The 11763-nt window shown below is 51.8% G+C and overlaps 1 protein-coding gene across 1 annotated transcript; it reads left to right on the top strand.

The window, feature by feature from the left end:
- The first annotated feature begins 10266 nt into the window (after positions 1–10266).
- LOC111138919 (dual specificity phosphatase 23) lies at positions 10267–11432 on the top strand. Its single transcript, XM_022490915.1, has 2 exons — positions 10267–10538; positions 11017–11432. The coding sequence occupies exons 1-2, from the start codon at positions 10272–10274 to the stop codon at positions 11200–11202; spliced, it is 453 nt and encodes a 150-aa protein (XP_022346623.1). The 5' UTR covers positions 10267–10271; the 3' UTR covers positions 11203–11432.
- The last annotated feature ends 331 nt before the right edge of the window (positions 11433–11763 follow it).

The raw sequence follows: 11763 nt of genomic DNA on the forward strand, positions 1-11763 counted from the left end.
CGTGGAAGAGGAATGTGTGAGGGGGTGGCTGCTGGGAGGTGTGATTCACTGGGGCTGTGTTTGTAACAAACCCATGCAGCACCAAGATGTAAATTTTGTGTTTTCCCTGTATTTTCATTCAAGTATATATATCCCAATGTCTCGTGCCCTTGGGTGTCTTTGGTATATACATCTGTGCAACTGAACCAGAGAGGCACAGAGTTCTGGAAATGCAAGCACCAGAAAGGCTAAAAGTGACCACAGCCTTGGAGAACCAAAAATACTATAAAACAGAGGTAACCATCACAAAACCTTTTTCCCTGCCATCTTTCCAACGTTCTTGAGAACCAGGTGTCTTTTCTGGTTGAAGGTCTTTAGGGTATCATGAATTTCCAATAAATAGCTCTAATACATCCACCTTGTTTCTGTTATGGTCAGAGGCCATTCTAGAAATAAATTCTATATGAATTTGAGGAACTCCTGATCCTAAATAACGGTTTGAACATCTGAAGAATCACATAATGTCTATCCCTCGGTATTTGCACAAGAGAAAAGGAATTGAATAGAATTACTGGCATTTCAAAGCAAGTATTTGAATTTTGCTAAGATCAGACAGAAGACTTGATTTGTCTTTCTCATCTGAGGAAAAGGTATACTTAGTTTTTCACTAAAATAAAGAGAATCATGAACGTGTTTTAATGGCCTCAAAGACTCTCTTTCCATCGATCATTTTCTCCAGAAGAGGTTGGGGTTTTTCATCAACAGGAGTGGGTAATGATGAACACATTTTGAAACTGTGTCTTGATTAATGATGTCTTGCCTTCAAGGATTGATAGGCCATAAAACTCCGTGCTAAAAGACAGGTGCTTCCCTTGCTACCAGTTGTGATTGTAAGGATCCAGGTATGCTTGCCCTGTTTGTCCCCCATGAAGCAGAACATCCCTTCCAAGGGCAACAAGGGGACTCACTGAGAGCTGGACTCACAGGTGGTAGGTCTCTGTTCTGTTCTGTTTGCTTCCTTGTTACACAATTAATTGTCTGCCTAAATTCCCTGCCTTTGCACAGCCAATGATGTTCCTATCCCCATCTGGAGGGGACAACAGGAAGAGTTCTGAAACTATTCTTTGGGATCAGATGTGGTCACTAACACACTCCATGCCGAGGGCAGGGAGGAACGGACATCACTGTTGCTCTCTCACTGAAATACTGCCAATTAGTCCTGATGAGCACCGGAGCCTCCCGTGCCCATGACGATAACGAGAGCCAGCCTTTATCCATCTCTCGCCATGCCGAGCATTGCTCAAAGCACTTTGCATGGATTAACGCGTTTAATCCTCACGATCCCGGTAGGTAGGTGCTGTGATGATCTCCACTTGATAGAGGAGGCACCGATGGGTAAAGCAATTTGTTTATTTACCTTTAAATGGCAGAGGTAGGATCTGAACCCACCACCAGCTCTGCTCCTTCAAAGAGACTAGTCTCGTGAAGAACTCAGAATTCCTTCCCACATCTAGCACCCTGGGGCTGTACCTTCAGCAGCAAGTCACAGACATTTACACACATACAATATGGCGGCTCTAACTTTCTGATGATCCACACCAACCGTTAACAGAAAGGCAGCTGCAGAAGCTCTGGCCAGTCCCGCTAGGCAGTGAACCTCAGGCCAGGTCCCGTTCTCTTACACCGTCAGGGCATCTACGTTCCCCTAGAATGTGGATGGAGCTGCTACCCCGAGCTGGGACCCTCAGCCATCCGCCCTCCTCAGCCACCACCACTGGGCCCCGCCAACCAGTCAGTCCCAGCGTATTTCCTGAGGACCTACTGGATGCCAGGCCCCAGAGCAAGCAAAGGAGATAGACTTCCACACTGGCAGCTTTGGGCCCCCACAGCCCAGACACCCAATTGGAGAAACATGATTAATTTGGGGGAACACCAACCTGGAAGTAGTTAGAGGGGATATTTTTAAAAGATTCAAACTAAACCACCTTTACGGTCCCCTCCCAGCCCCACCCCTATCCTGCTGATTTCTCTCTAAGGCAAGCATTTATTAGTTTGATTTCAACACACACACTTGTACCTGTAATTACTATATAATGTCTGTTTACTTTTTTAAATGAATTTAAATTAATCTTGTTTTATGAATTTCAAGGCACCCCCTGAGATAAATGAAGACACTCCAGGGTGTCATCAAACCAGTGCTGGGAATCCTTGCTCTAAAAAAGTAGAGAAGCGAGCTCATTAAACCTTCAAGGAACCAGAGGGGAGAAATGTATATAAATGTACACATCGAGCACAGTAAAGAGAGTTTCATACATCAGTTACTCACTTATGTACACGTACGCGCACAATTACCTAGGAAAGGTGGTGCGTCAGAATGCGGTCGTCTTCAGAAGAACCGTCTGTTGTAAACTTAGCACCTCATGTGCTAATGTGCCTCATCATCAAAGCCTCCACACCACAGAGGAGAGGCTGGGAGCGGCATTTCTGACAGCAGGAAGAGGCCGTTATTTTCCAGAGTTGGACAAACGCATGGAGAGATTCCTCACAGCAGCCTGGTACATCTCTTGGGACTCCCCACATTAGTGCTGTGGACTGAGATCATCAGTGGGAATTTTCCAGATGTTCTTGAGTTTTATAGCGGAGTGGCTTCCAGGCAAGGTCTTTGAGGGCCTCTCACTTCGATGTCACGAGCCAAGATCGATCATCTAGGACCTTTGCTACCATGGGCCATCCCACAGGTATGTGAACCTTTAATGACCTTACATTGCTTCTCTTCTTTCCTGGAAAACTTAGGGTGGCTTCTCTTTGGATACCAACTAATATAACGAGGTAATAGGTAATCATTTTTCCTTGTTTGTGTATATATTTTAGCAAGAGACATCGTCCCAGAGAGCTTTCTGCGCCAGTCTACAAACGTTAGGATGTTTTGTCTTAAAGGCAGTAAGGAGTTACTGGGGGACTGGAAGTAGGATCTGTGTTCTGTGAAATCACCGCAGCCGCTCAGAGGGGAAATGTGTAGGGGCTGGGATGGCGGACGACAGTCCAGACAGCCACAGAGGTGACGGGTCCTAAGAAGATGCCACAGAGATGGGGTCTGGGCGGGAAGGTCTGCTGGGGGCTGGCGGATGGGACAGGGGGTGGTCCATGGCTCCTTCCCCTTTCCCTCAAACTGCAGGAGAGGCTGGGGGCACTTAAATTGGAGGATGAGACATCAGGCAATTTCTGGCATGCCCGGAACATGCTTCATAGGTGGAGAGAGTGGAAAATGATGCCTCAAGAATTCCTCCAGAAAGGAAATCTGAGAACCAAGCCCTTCCTTGGAACAAAAACAGGAAAGTGGCAATGTACATCTAAGCATATTTTTCTTGGACATCTTCCTAACATGTAGATAAAGCAATAAACTGTTTTAATCAGAGACTGTTAGGGGTTGCTCAGTGACCTCGGGCTTCAACCCAGGCCAGTTAGGCCTCTGCCTGTGCTGGGCAGTTCCTCTGACCACAGCCCTGCTCAGCCAAAGCTCCCAGGCTCCAGAGAGGAGACACCTAGACACGGCCTCCTGTGGTCATAGGGTAGGTGCTGCCACATGCTGTCAAACAGGAGGGGGGACAGAGCTGCAGGACAATGGGTCTTCCACCAGGGCTTCTCGGGCACAGGTGTGCAAATGAGCCACCTGGGGATCCCACAGGTCTGGGGTGGGCCCGAGAGCCTGCATTTCTCAAAGCCCCCAGGTGAGGCCGAGGCTGCTCGACTGGGGTTACAGTTTGAGGAGAACAGTCAGAGCCACAGCCAGGCAGTCGGTCAGGCGACCAGAAGGAAGAAGATGTGGACCCTTCCTGAGCTCCCCTGATGCACTGTAGTTGCTGCCTCTGCACTGGGGAGCGGACCTGTGCAGTCTGCCGTTCGGGGCACTGGAAGACTTAAAACAATGGGGAAAGACACAAGAAATAAGACAGCCATTCAGAAACCTCGAAGATCTAGTAAGGCAACCAGCATATCAAGGAGAAGAAAAGAAAGAAAAGAGGGCCTCTGCATTCCTTGTCTATTGCTACGTAACACATCGCCACAAACCTAGTCAAGAAATGTTCATTTATTATCTCACAGTTCTGTAGGTCAGGAGTCCAATGACGGTTTAACTAGATCCACTGCTCAGGGTCTCATCAGGCTGAAATTAAGACCCCAGACAGGCTACTGCTCTCATGAGAGGCTCGAGGTCCTTTCCCAAGCTCATTCAGACACAGAACTCACTTCCTTGCCGTTGTAGGACTGAAGTCCCACCTTTCTTGGTAGCTGTCACCTGGGAACCAGTCTCAGCTCCTAGAGGCCACCTCCCCATGTGGCCCCCTTGAACTGAGTAACATAACAAAATTCTGAGAGCCATATCCTCACGCCAAAAGGTGTGGGCCTTTGGAGCCGTCTTAAATTTCTGCCAACCACAGCAACCTACGAGCATTCATCTCACACTGGAGATATTTCAATGTAACTGTAATTCCTTCCTTAATTCTCATCAGGCTCTGGATCATCCTGTGATGGCGGTGACGGAAGGAGCAGCCCCCATGTTGTGGGCGCAATGATGGTCCGACAGCCGCTGGGTACTCGGCACACCCCTAACATCTGCAGCCCTCTCAGGGATCCTCACTGATCTATATTATTGTGAACATCTGTATTTTGTAGGTGAGGAAATGGAGACCTAGCGCTTCTAAGTAGTTTGGCCTAGTGACACAGTGTAGCGACCCAGGGACTTTTGATAGAATGGATTGGGTCCCAGTCTGGACCACCCAAGGGACCATTAATTTCCTCACCTAGAAACAGAGAGCTGGAGCCAGGAGATCTCCGAGGTTCCTTCCAATTGTGACGATCACTCCATGAAAACTGCAATGTTGAGATCTTCGGTAATGTCTTCCTTCTGGACACCAGGCAAAGCCAAGGCTGTAGCAGCATGAACAGCAGATGTGAGAGAGCTCCCCGAAAGGGTTTCCATCACACAGGTGACTCTTTGCTACCTGAGAGCTCCCTCTTCTCTGACTCTGCTCTCCCCTACCCGGGGTTGATAGCTTTGAACAAACCAAAGCCCGGCCACATGTCCTTCCCCATCTCCAGCTCCTCCAATCACAGCTTCTGCTCTAAGGCGCCCCCCACCTCCCAACATCCCAACATGGAGTCTCTGTGGGCTCCTGGAATGGTCTACAGGGAAAAATTTAGGTGCCACGGAGGTGACAGAATTGTCGGAAATACAAGACATCAACTGGTCAATTGCAAGATTTCAGTTATGGAATGCTCTGTAGCAGGGTACAAATCAGATTTTTCAGCTAACAACAAAGAGAAACAAGGAAAAGCTATCAGTGCCATCTTGTGGAAAGACCTAGATTAAAATGTCCAAGGAAATCTGGCCACACCCAGATCATGTCAAAGCCTCCACACTCCACACTGACGGGCATGCAAGGGATGGCAGGATGGCTCCACTCTTCATTTACAGCAATGGAACTGATTGGTGAAGGGTCCGTTGTATTGCCTACTTCCTGTGTGTATATTATCCCTCATTATATGAATATCACACAAACCCCCATAGCTGCAACACCACACACACACAAACACACAAAACCCACAGTCAAGCTGTCTGCCCCCACTCTCTGCACAGCACGACTCTCCAAATGTAGGAACTTTGCACCGACCTATCACTGCCTCTCATCCCCAAAAAACGTACGCACACTTGGACCACAGCTGTTTATGGTATACCTTTCTCGTGCAAAAACAAAGCTGTTCTTTTCCCACTTCTTGAGTTGATCAGAAATTATTTCTCCTCCTTTCTTCTATCTGAATAGTCCCCTCATATTAGTTACCTGTCACGGCATAAAAATTACCCCAAAATTTGATGGCTTCAAATAATGAATAATTATTATCTCATGGTTTCTTGGGTTAGGAATCCAAGAGCAGCTTAGCTGAGTTGTTCTGGGTCAGGGAATCCATGAGGCTACTGTCCAGATTCTGGCCATCTAAGGTCTTGATGGGGCTGGAGGATCCACTTCCAAAACAGCTAGCTCCCTCACGTGACATTGGTATGAAGGCTTAGATCCCTACCACATAGATGTCTCCAAGAGACTCCTTGAGTGTCCTCACAACATGGCAGCCGGCTTCTCCAAGGCAAAGACCACAAGCTCTTTTATGACGTAACTTAAGAAGTCACACGCCATCACTTCCACTGTATCTTGCCAGTTACACTTCTATCAGTGTGGGAAAAGACCAGACAAGGCAGGAGGTGGTTCACTGGGGCCATCTTGGAGGTTGACCTCACACCACCCCCCTTTCATATCCAATTTCCAAATCATCAGGTTCCAGGTGTGAAATGTGTTTACACAAAGGAGGATCAGCATACTTAAGACACTGAGAATTCTGACTACAGTCCAAGGGCCCAGGAACTCAGCCCCAAGCAATCCTTTGCCTTGATGGGACACAGAGAGCAGGTTGGAGCAAGGAATTCTCTGACTCTGACTTCCCCTCTAACTGCCACTGGCATCAAGCCAGTCTGGAAACTGGGACCTCAACATGAAACAGAAGTAGGTCAAAATATTTTTATGGACTGGAAAAGGGGGGGCTAGGATTCTCCCAAAACTGTACTGTTGAGCTTGTCAAGGAAAGTTACTTCTCTTGCTTCACAACGGACAGAACAACCAGAACACGGGAAGACTCCTGTCTTCATAGGACTTTTCTGGTCGTTCTAACCCAAGCTTATCTTTCCCCCACCGACTTCTTTAGCACTTGTTATTTTACTGCATAATTAACTTTTTAATACGTATTATCTGATTGTCTTTGATGAGTAATTTAGTGCTTTATTATATGTTATGAGAGCAATTACACTGGAGTCTAAACCCTCTCCAGTACGTTGTAAACTCCTTCAAGTCACATTCAGCTTATTACTCGGCTCAGCCTCAGTGTCAACAGACCGTTCTCCAGGAATGTGTGTGTCCCCCTCAACACACACACACGTATTCACATACACCCGCAATCACTCACACCCATACAACCAAAGAGGAGCTCAACAAAGAGCAAGGCTTATTGATCCTTTTTTACAAAAATAGCCATCAGACGCAGCCAGGATCATACTGACACAGTCATTCTTTCCTTAAAAGCACATACAGGTAAAACGCGCCCCTTGAGAAGGTGCTACACGACATCCAACACAGCCCACACGCTCGTGCGTGGAAGAAGCAAGCCAGCGTACATTGTCTTGTAGTGCCGGACACTCACATACACCCCCAGAATTGAGCATGTGCAGTCTCCCCTCTGCATTCCTTTTTTTTCTTCATTTATTCACTCCTTTAACATTTTTGAGCACCGTGCATTAGATTTGTGGAATTCAAAGATGGAACAATGCAGCCTTGGCTCCCACACAAAGAGGTAACCCTAATCCAATGAAATGACAGTTTCCTGGGAGTACATATTTCCACTCCTGGGAGAAGTGAGCACAGAAAAAGGCTAAATCTTCCTGAGGGTCTGGTAACACTCTACAGAGGAGAAAGGAAAGGAAGATCAGTATTGAGTTGGGGGAGAAAGGAAAGGAAGATCAGTATTGAGTTGGGGGGAGATCAGTATTGAGTGCAGAGTGCCCGCACGGTTAAATCACAGAGGTCTGAGCCAAAATACATCACAAGGGGGTTTTCTTTTCAGTTCAAAACTCCCCAGACCCAAGACAAAAAATTAAATAGCATGCTTGACCATGGTAAACAGCCCAAGGCAAGGACGCTGGGCCCTTTTCACCCAGGCTCTGTTGAAAGGAAGGGGCACAGCTGTAGAGTAGAAGGAAATTCCTTTTTTTTTTTTAAGATTTTATGTATTTATTTGACAGAGAGAGCATGTGCACAAGCAGGGGAAGTAGCAGAGGGAGAGGGAGAAGCAGGCTCCCCACTGAGCAGGGTGCCCGATGCGGGACTTGATCCCAGGACCCTGAGATCACAACCTGAGCCGAAGGCAGAGAAAGTTCCTACAGTGTGACCCAACTAACCTTTCTCTAAGGAGGTCCAGGCAGGTGGAAGTTTGCACTTCTTCCCCTGCAGGAAACTGCACAAGTGGAAAGTCACAGTTAGGGGCTCAAGAATCTCCACCCCCCTCCCCAGAAGTGTCTTCCCTCTGAAGAAGACAGGCTTTGAGGTAGATCTCAAGGAGAAAAGGAAGCGGCATAGGGTGTGGGGAGTGAAGGCAGCAAAGAAAGAAGAATAAGACAAAAGGACCAAGAAAGGTTCAACTTGAAAGGTGCACATGCCAGAGTCTTGTCTCCAGAGTCCGCACAGCCAGCGACCCTGGGAGCCACAGCAGGCAAGGAGGGGGAGCAATGGACATGGATGGGCAAGAAGACTGGTCAGGAGTTGGTGGAAGTGGGAGTGCCAAGGCTCAGATCGCAGGGAAGGGGAGGAAAGGGGGGATCACAGAGCTCCTGGCTCCTGGCACCTGGCAAGGGTAGGTGGAGGCAATGCTTCAGCCTCATCCAGGCAACTGGTAAGTGGATTTTTACAGGGTCAGAGGAGCCTCTGAACTTGAGGAAAGAAAAATTCCTTTCCGTTTTACTGGAACCAGATCTTTAAGTGGTCAAATGTGTGTCAGGGGCAGGTGGAGACAGGGGAAAAGGAGTGTCTTTACAGCTAAGTGCCCTGGGCTTGGACTCAGAGAGGCCTTGGCTCGCCAGCCCAGCCATAAACGAGTCGCTTGTCCTTGGCCAAGTTAACCAGCTTGTCTAAGCCTCAGATTATGTGTGGACCAAAAAGACACAAAAATACCGTCCACGTGTGGTTCTTCGGAAAGCCCTTGGCGCAGGGCCTGGTACACAAGCAAATTGAACAAGGGTTAACTATTTTCATAATTATAATTAGTCTGCATCCCTAGAAACACATTTCAAATGAGGACCCAGGGAGGTCAGATCCCAGCCAAGACACAGTGTTCAGAGCTAGGTCCCTACATTCTACTAACAACACCGAGGAACTCTGGTCTCCCCGCAGCAGGGTGAGAGCCTGGAAGTCATGAAATGTTAAGAGAAATTAAGAAGTCCTGCACTTTAACACAGATGATATTTGGGAGTGCGAGGACGGCCCTGTGAAGAGGCAGCATCCTTCCCTTCCATTCAACTTTAGGAAACAATACTGGGCGTTAAAGATGCCGGTGCCAGGCTGTCTGGTTTCAAGTCCCCAGACCATGACTCACCTTGCTCAAGTCCCCGAACCTCTCTGGAGCCTCAGTTTCCCCTCTGTAAAGCAGGGGGATTAGGGGCGCCTGGGTGGCTCAGTGGGTTAAGCCTCTGCCTTCAGCTCAGGTCATGATCTCAGGGTCCTGGGATGGAGCCTCGCGTCTGGCTCTCTGCTCAGCGGGGAGCCTGCTTCCCCCTCTCTCTCTCCCTGCCTCTCTACCTACTTGTGATCTCTCTGTATCAAATAAATAAATAAAATCTTAAAAAAAAAAAAAAGCAGGGGGATTAGATTACCTGCCTCATCAGATTACTGTGGCAGTTAAATGAGTCAACACAGGTAAAGTGCTAAGAATAGTGTCTGGCATATAGCGACTGCTCACTAAACGTTCATTCTGTGTCGTGGGTCTTTATCATCACTGGACTGTGATTACTACCCCGGGGAGGACTTCAGGGCAGCAGAGGCAGCCAGTATTTCTGACTAATCCCAGCCAAGGACAAGGAGAATAGTCCTCCGCACAGTGGCGACCGCCCTTACTGGACAGGTTCACCAAGTCACTGACAAGGACCAGTCAGTCACCGTAGAGGCGGTTCCTCCCCAAGAGGAGGAAACCCTTGGGCGTCCACGATGAAGGAAGTCAGACCCCCAGGAGGCCAGGCCCGGGGACAGCGAGGGCCAGGGACGCTGGTGCAATAACCGCCACCGGCCGCCAGGGAGCAGCAGAGCCCGACCCCGCTCGCCGCCTCCGCACTAGGCAATTCGTCCTTCCCTACGGGTTTGCCTCCCCGCTATTTGGGTAGCTCCACCAATCCCCGTGCGCACCGCTGCGGTAATCCCGCCCAGTCCTGAGATCCAACCAGTCAACGAGTGCGCTGCTCCGGACCGGGGCCGGGTCGCGGAGCCCGTCCTGTCACTCAGAGCTCCGGGGTCCGCGCTCCGGCCCCGCCCCCGAGACGGCTCAGCCAATCCCCGCGGCGGAGCGGGGCGTCGCCCGACGGGGCGCCGAGCCCACGTGTCCCGGGGCGCCGAGCCCACGTGTCCCAGGGCGCGGGCGCGGGTAGGAGGCGCGGGGCCGAAGCGCGCGGGACGCCAAGGGGCGGCGCGCCGGCGTGTCCTGCCGCAGCCATGGGCGCGCAGCCGCCGAACTTCTCGTGGGTGCTCCCGGGCCGGCTAGCGGGGCTGGCGCTGCCGCGGCTCCCCGCGCACTACCAGTTCCTGCTGGACCAGGGCGTGCGGCACCTGGTGTCCCTGACGGAGCGCGGGCCCCCGCACGGCGACAGCTGCCCCGGCCTCACGCTGCACCGGCTGCGCATCCCTGACTTCTGCCCGCCGGCCCCCGAGCAGATCGACCGCTTCGTGCGCATCGTGGACGAGGCCAGCGCGCGCGGCGAGGTCAGCGGGCGGGGCGGGGCGGGGCCTGCGGGTCAGCGGGGGGCGGGGACAGGCGGGGCGGGGGCGGGGCCCGCGGGGTCGCGACGGGCGCCTGGGGACCCGGGCCGCGGGCGAGGCCGCAGGGAAGCAGCGAGCGCTGGGAGCTGAGGGGCAGAGGCTGGAAGGCAGAGGCCGCTGCGCGCTTTCCGGAGCCTCGCGCCGTCCAGATAGACGGGAGCCACGTTTCTAAACCAAAAAGAAGCCGGCCCAGGGCTGGGGGCAGGCAGCCTAGGGGCCCAGCCCTTGAACCAACTACATGGGAGGTGACGGCGGCCTCCAAGCCGCCAGGCGCAGGACAGCACTCCCTGACTGTGATGCCCCTGAGAGTCGTAGACCCCTGCCAGGTCCTGGGCCTGACCCAGAAGAAGCAGGTGTGGGAAGGAGATGGGGCCCCCCGGGAGGGCGTCGGGCTCCACCCCACCGAGCTCCCTCTTCCCAGGCCGTGGGGGTGCACTGCGCCCTGGGCTTCGGCCGCACTGGCACCATGCTTGCCTGTTACCTGGTGAAGGAGCGGGGTCTGGCCGCGGGGGATGCCATCGCTGAAATCCGGCGCCTCCGACCTGGCTCCATCGAGACCTACGAGCAGGAGAAAGCCGTCTTCCAGTTCTACCAGCGGACTAAATAAAGGGCCTCAGCTCCAGTCTGCGCCCCAGGCCCTGACCCCCGTGTTCAGGGGGCCGGAGACGCGGACAGGCCCTTGAAGCGTTCAGCCCTGCCGCTCCTGCTGGCCGGGGAGACGGGGAGACTGCGCAGCTGTTCCCTGCAGGCAGGTCCTGACTGAAGAGACAGGGGCAGCCACACTGGGGGACAGGGGGGCTCCCTCCTCTGCTTCCCTGAATAAATAACTTCTGAGAACCAGCCCACAGTGCACAACACCCGGCTTTCCGAGCCTCCCTTGAGCCCTGTGACCTGGGGATGCCATCAGGGCCCTTCCTGTCCTGTGGGTGAGGTAGCTAAGCCTCAGGCCCAAGGCCACACTTCTGCAAACTGGAAGGGTGGGCAGGCCCTCTGCCTCTGAAAGATGCCGAGACTCTGTTCTCTGATGATCTTTGATGTGTCTCCAGGGAAACTGGCCAGTGAAAAGGGCACAAATTCCCAGCAGCCCCAGGTCTCTGATGCCAACAGACCAGGAGAGCCCCTGGGGATACAACCCCCCCACCCAGTCAAGACCCCTCTGCCCCCTTGT

The sequence above is a fragment of the Enhydra lutris genome, unplaced genomic scaffold (assembly GCF_002288905.1).
Source record: "Enhydra lutris kenyoni isolate GAN:26980312 unplaced genomic scaffold, ASM228890v2 scaffoldscaffold94, whole genome shotgun sequence".
Taxonomy (NCBI): Eukaryota; Metazoa; Chordata; class Mammalia; order Carnivora; family Mustelidae; genus Enhydra; species Enhydra lutris.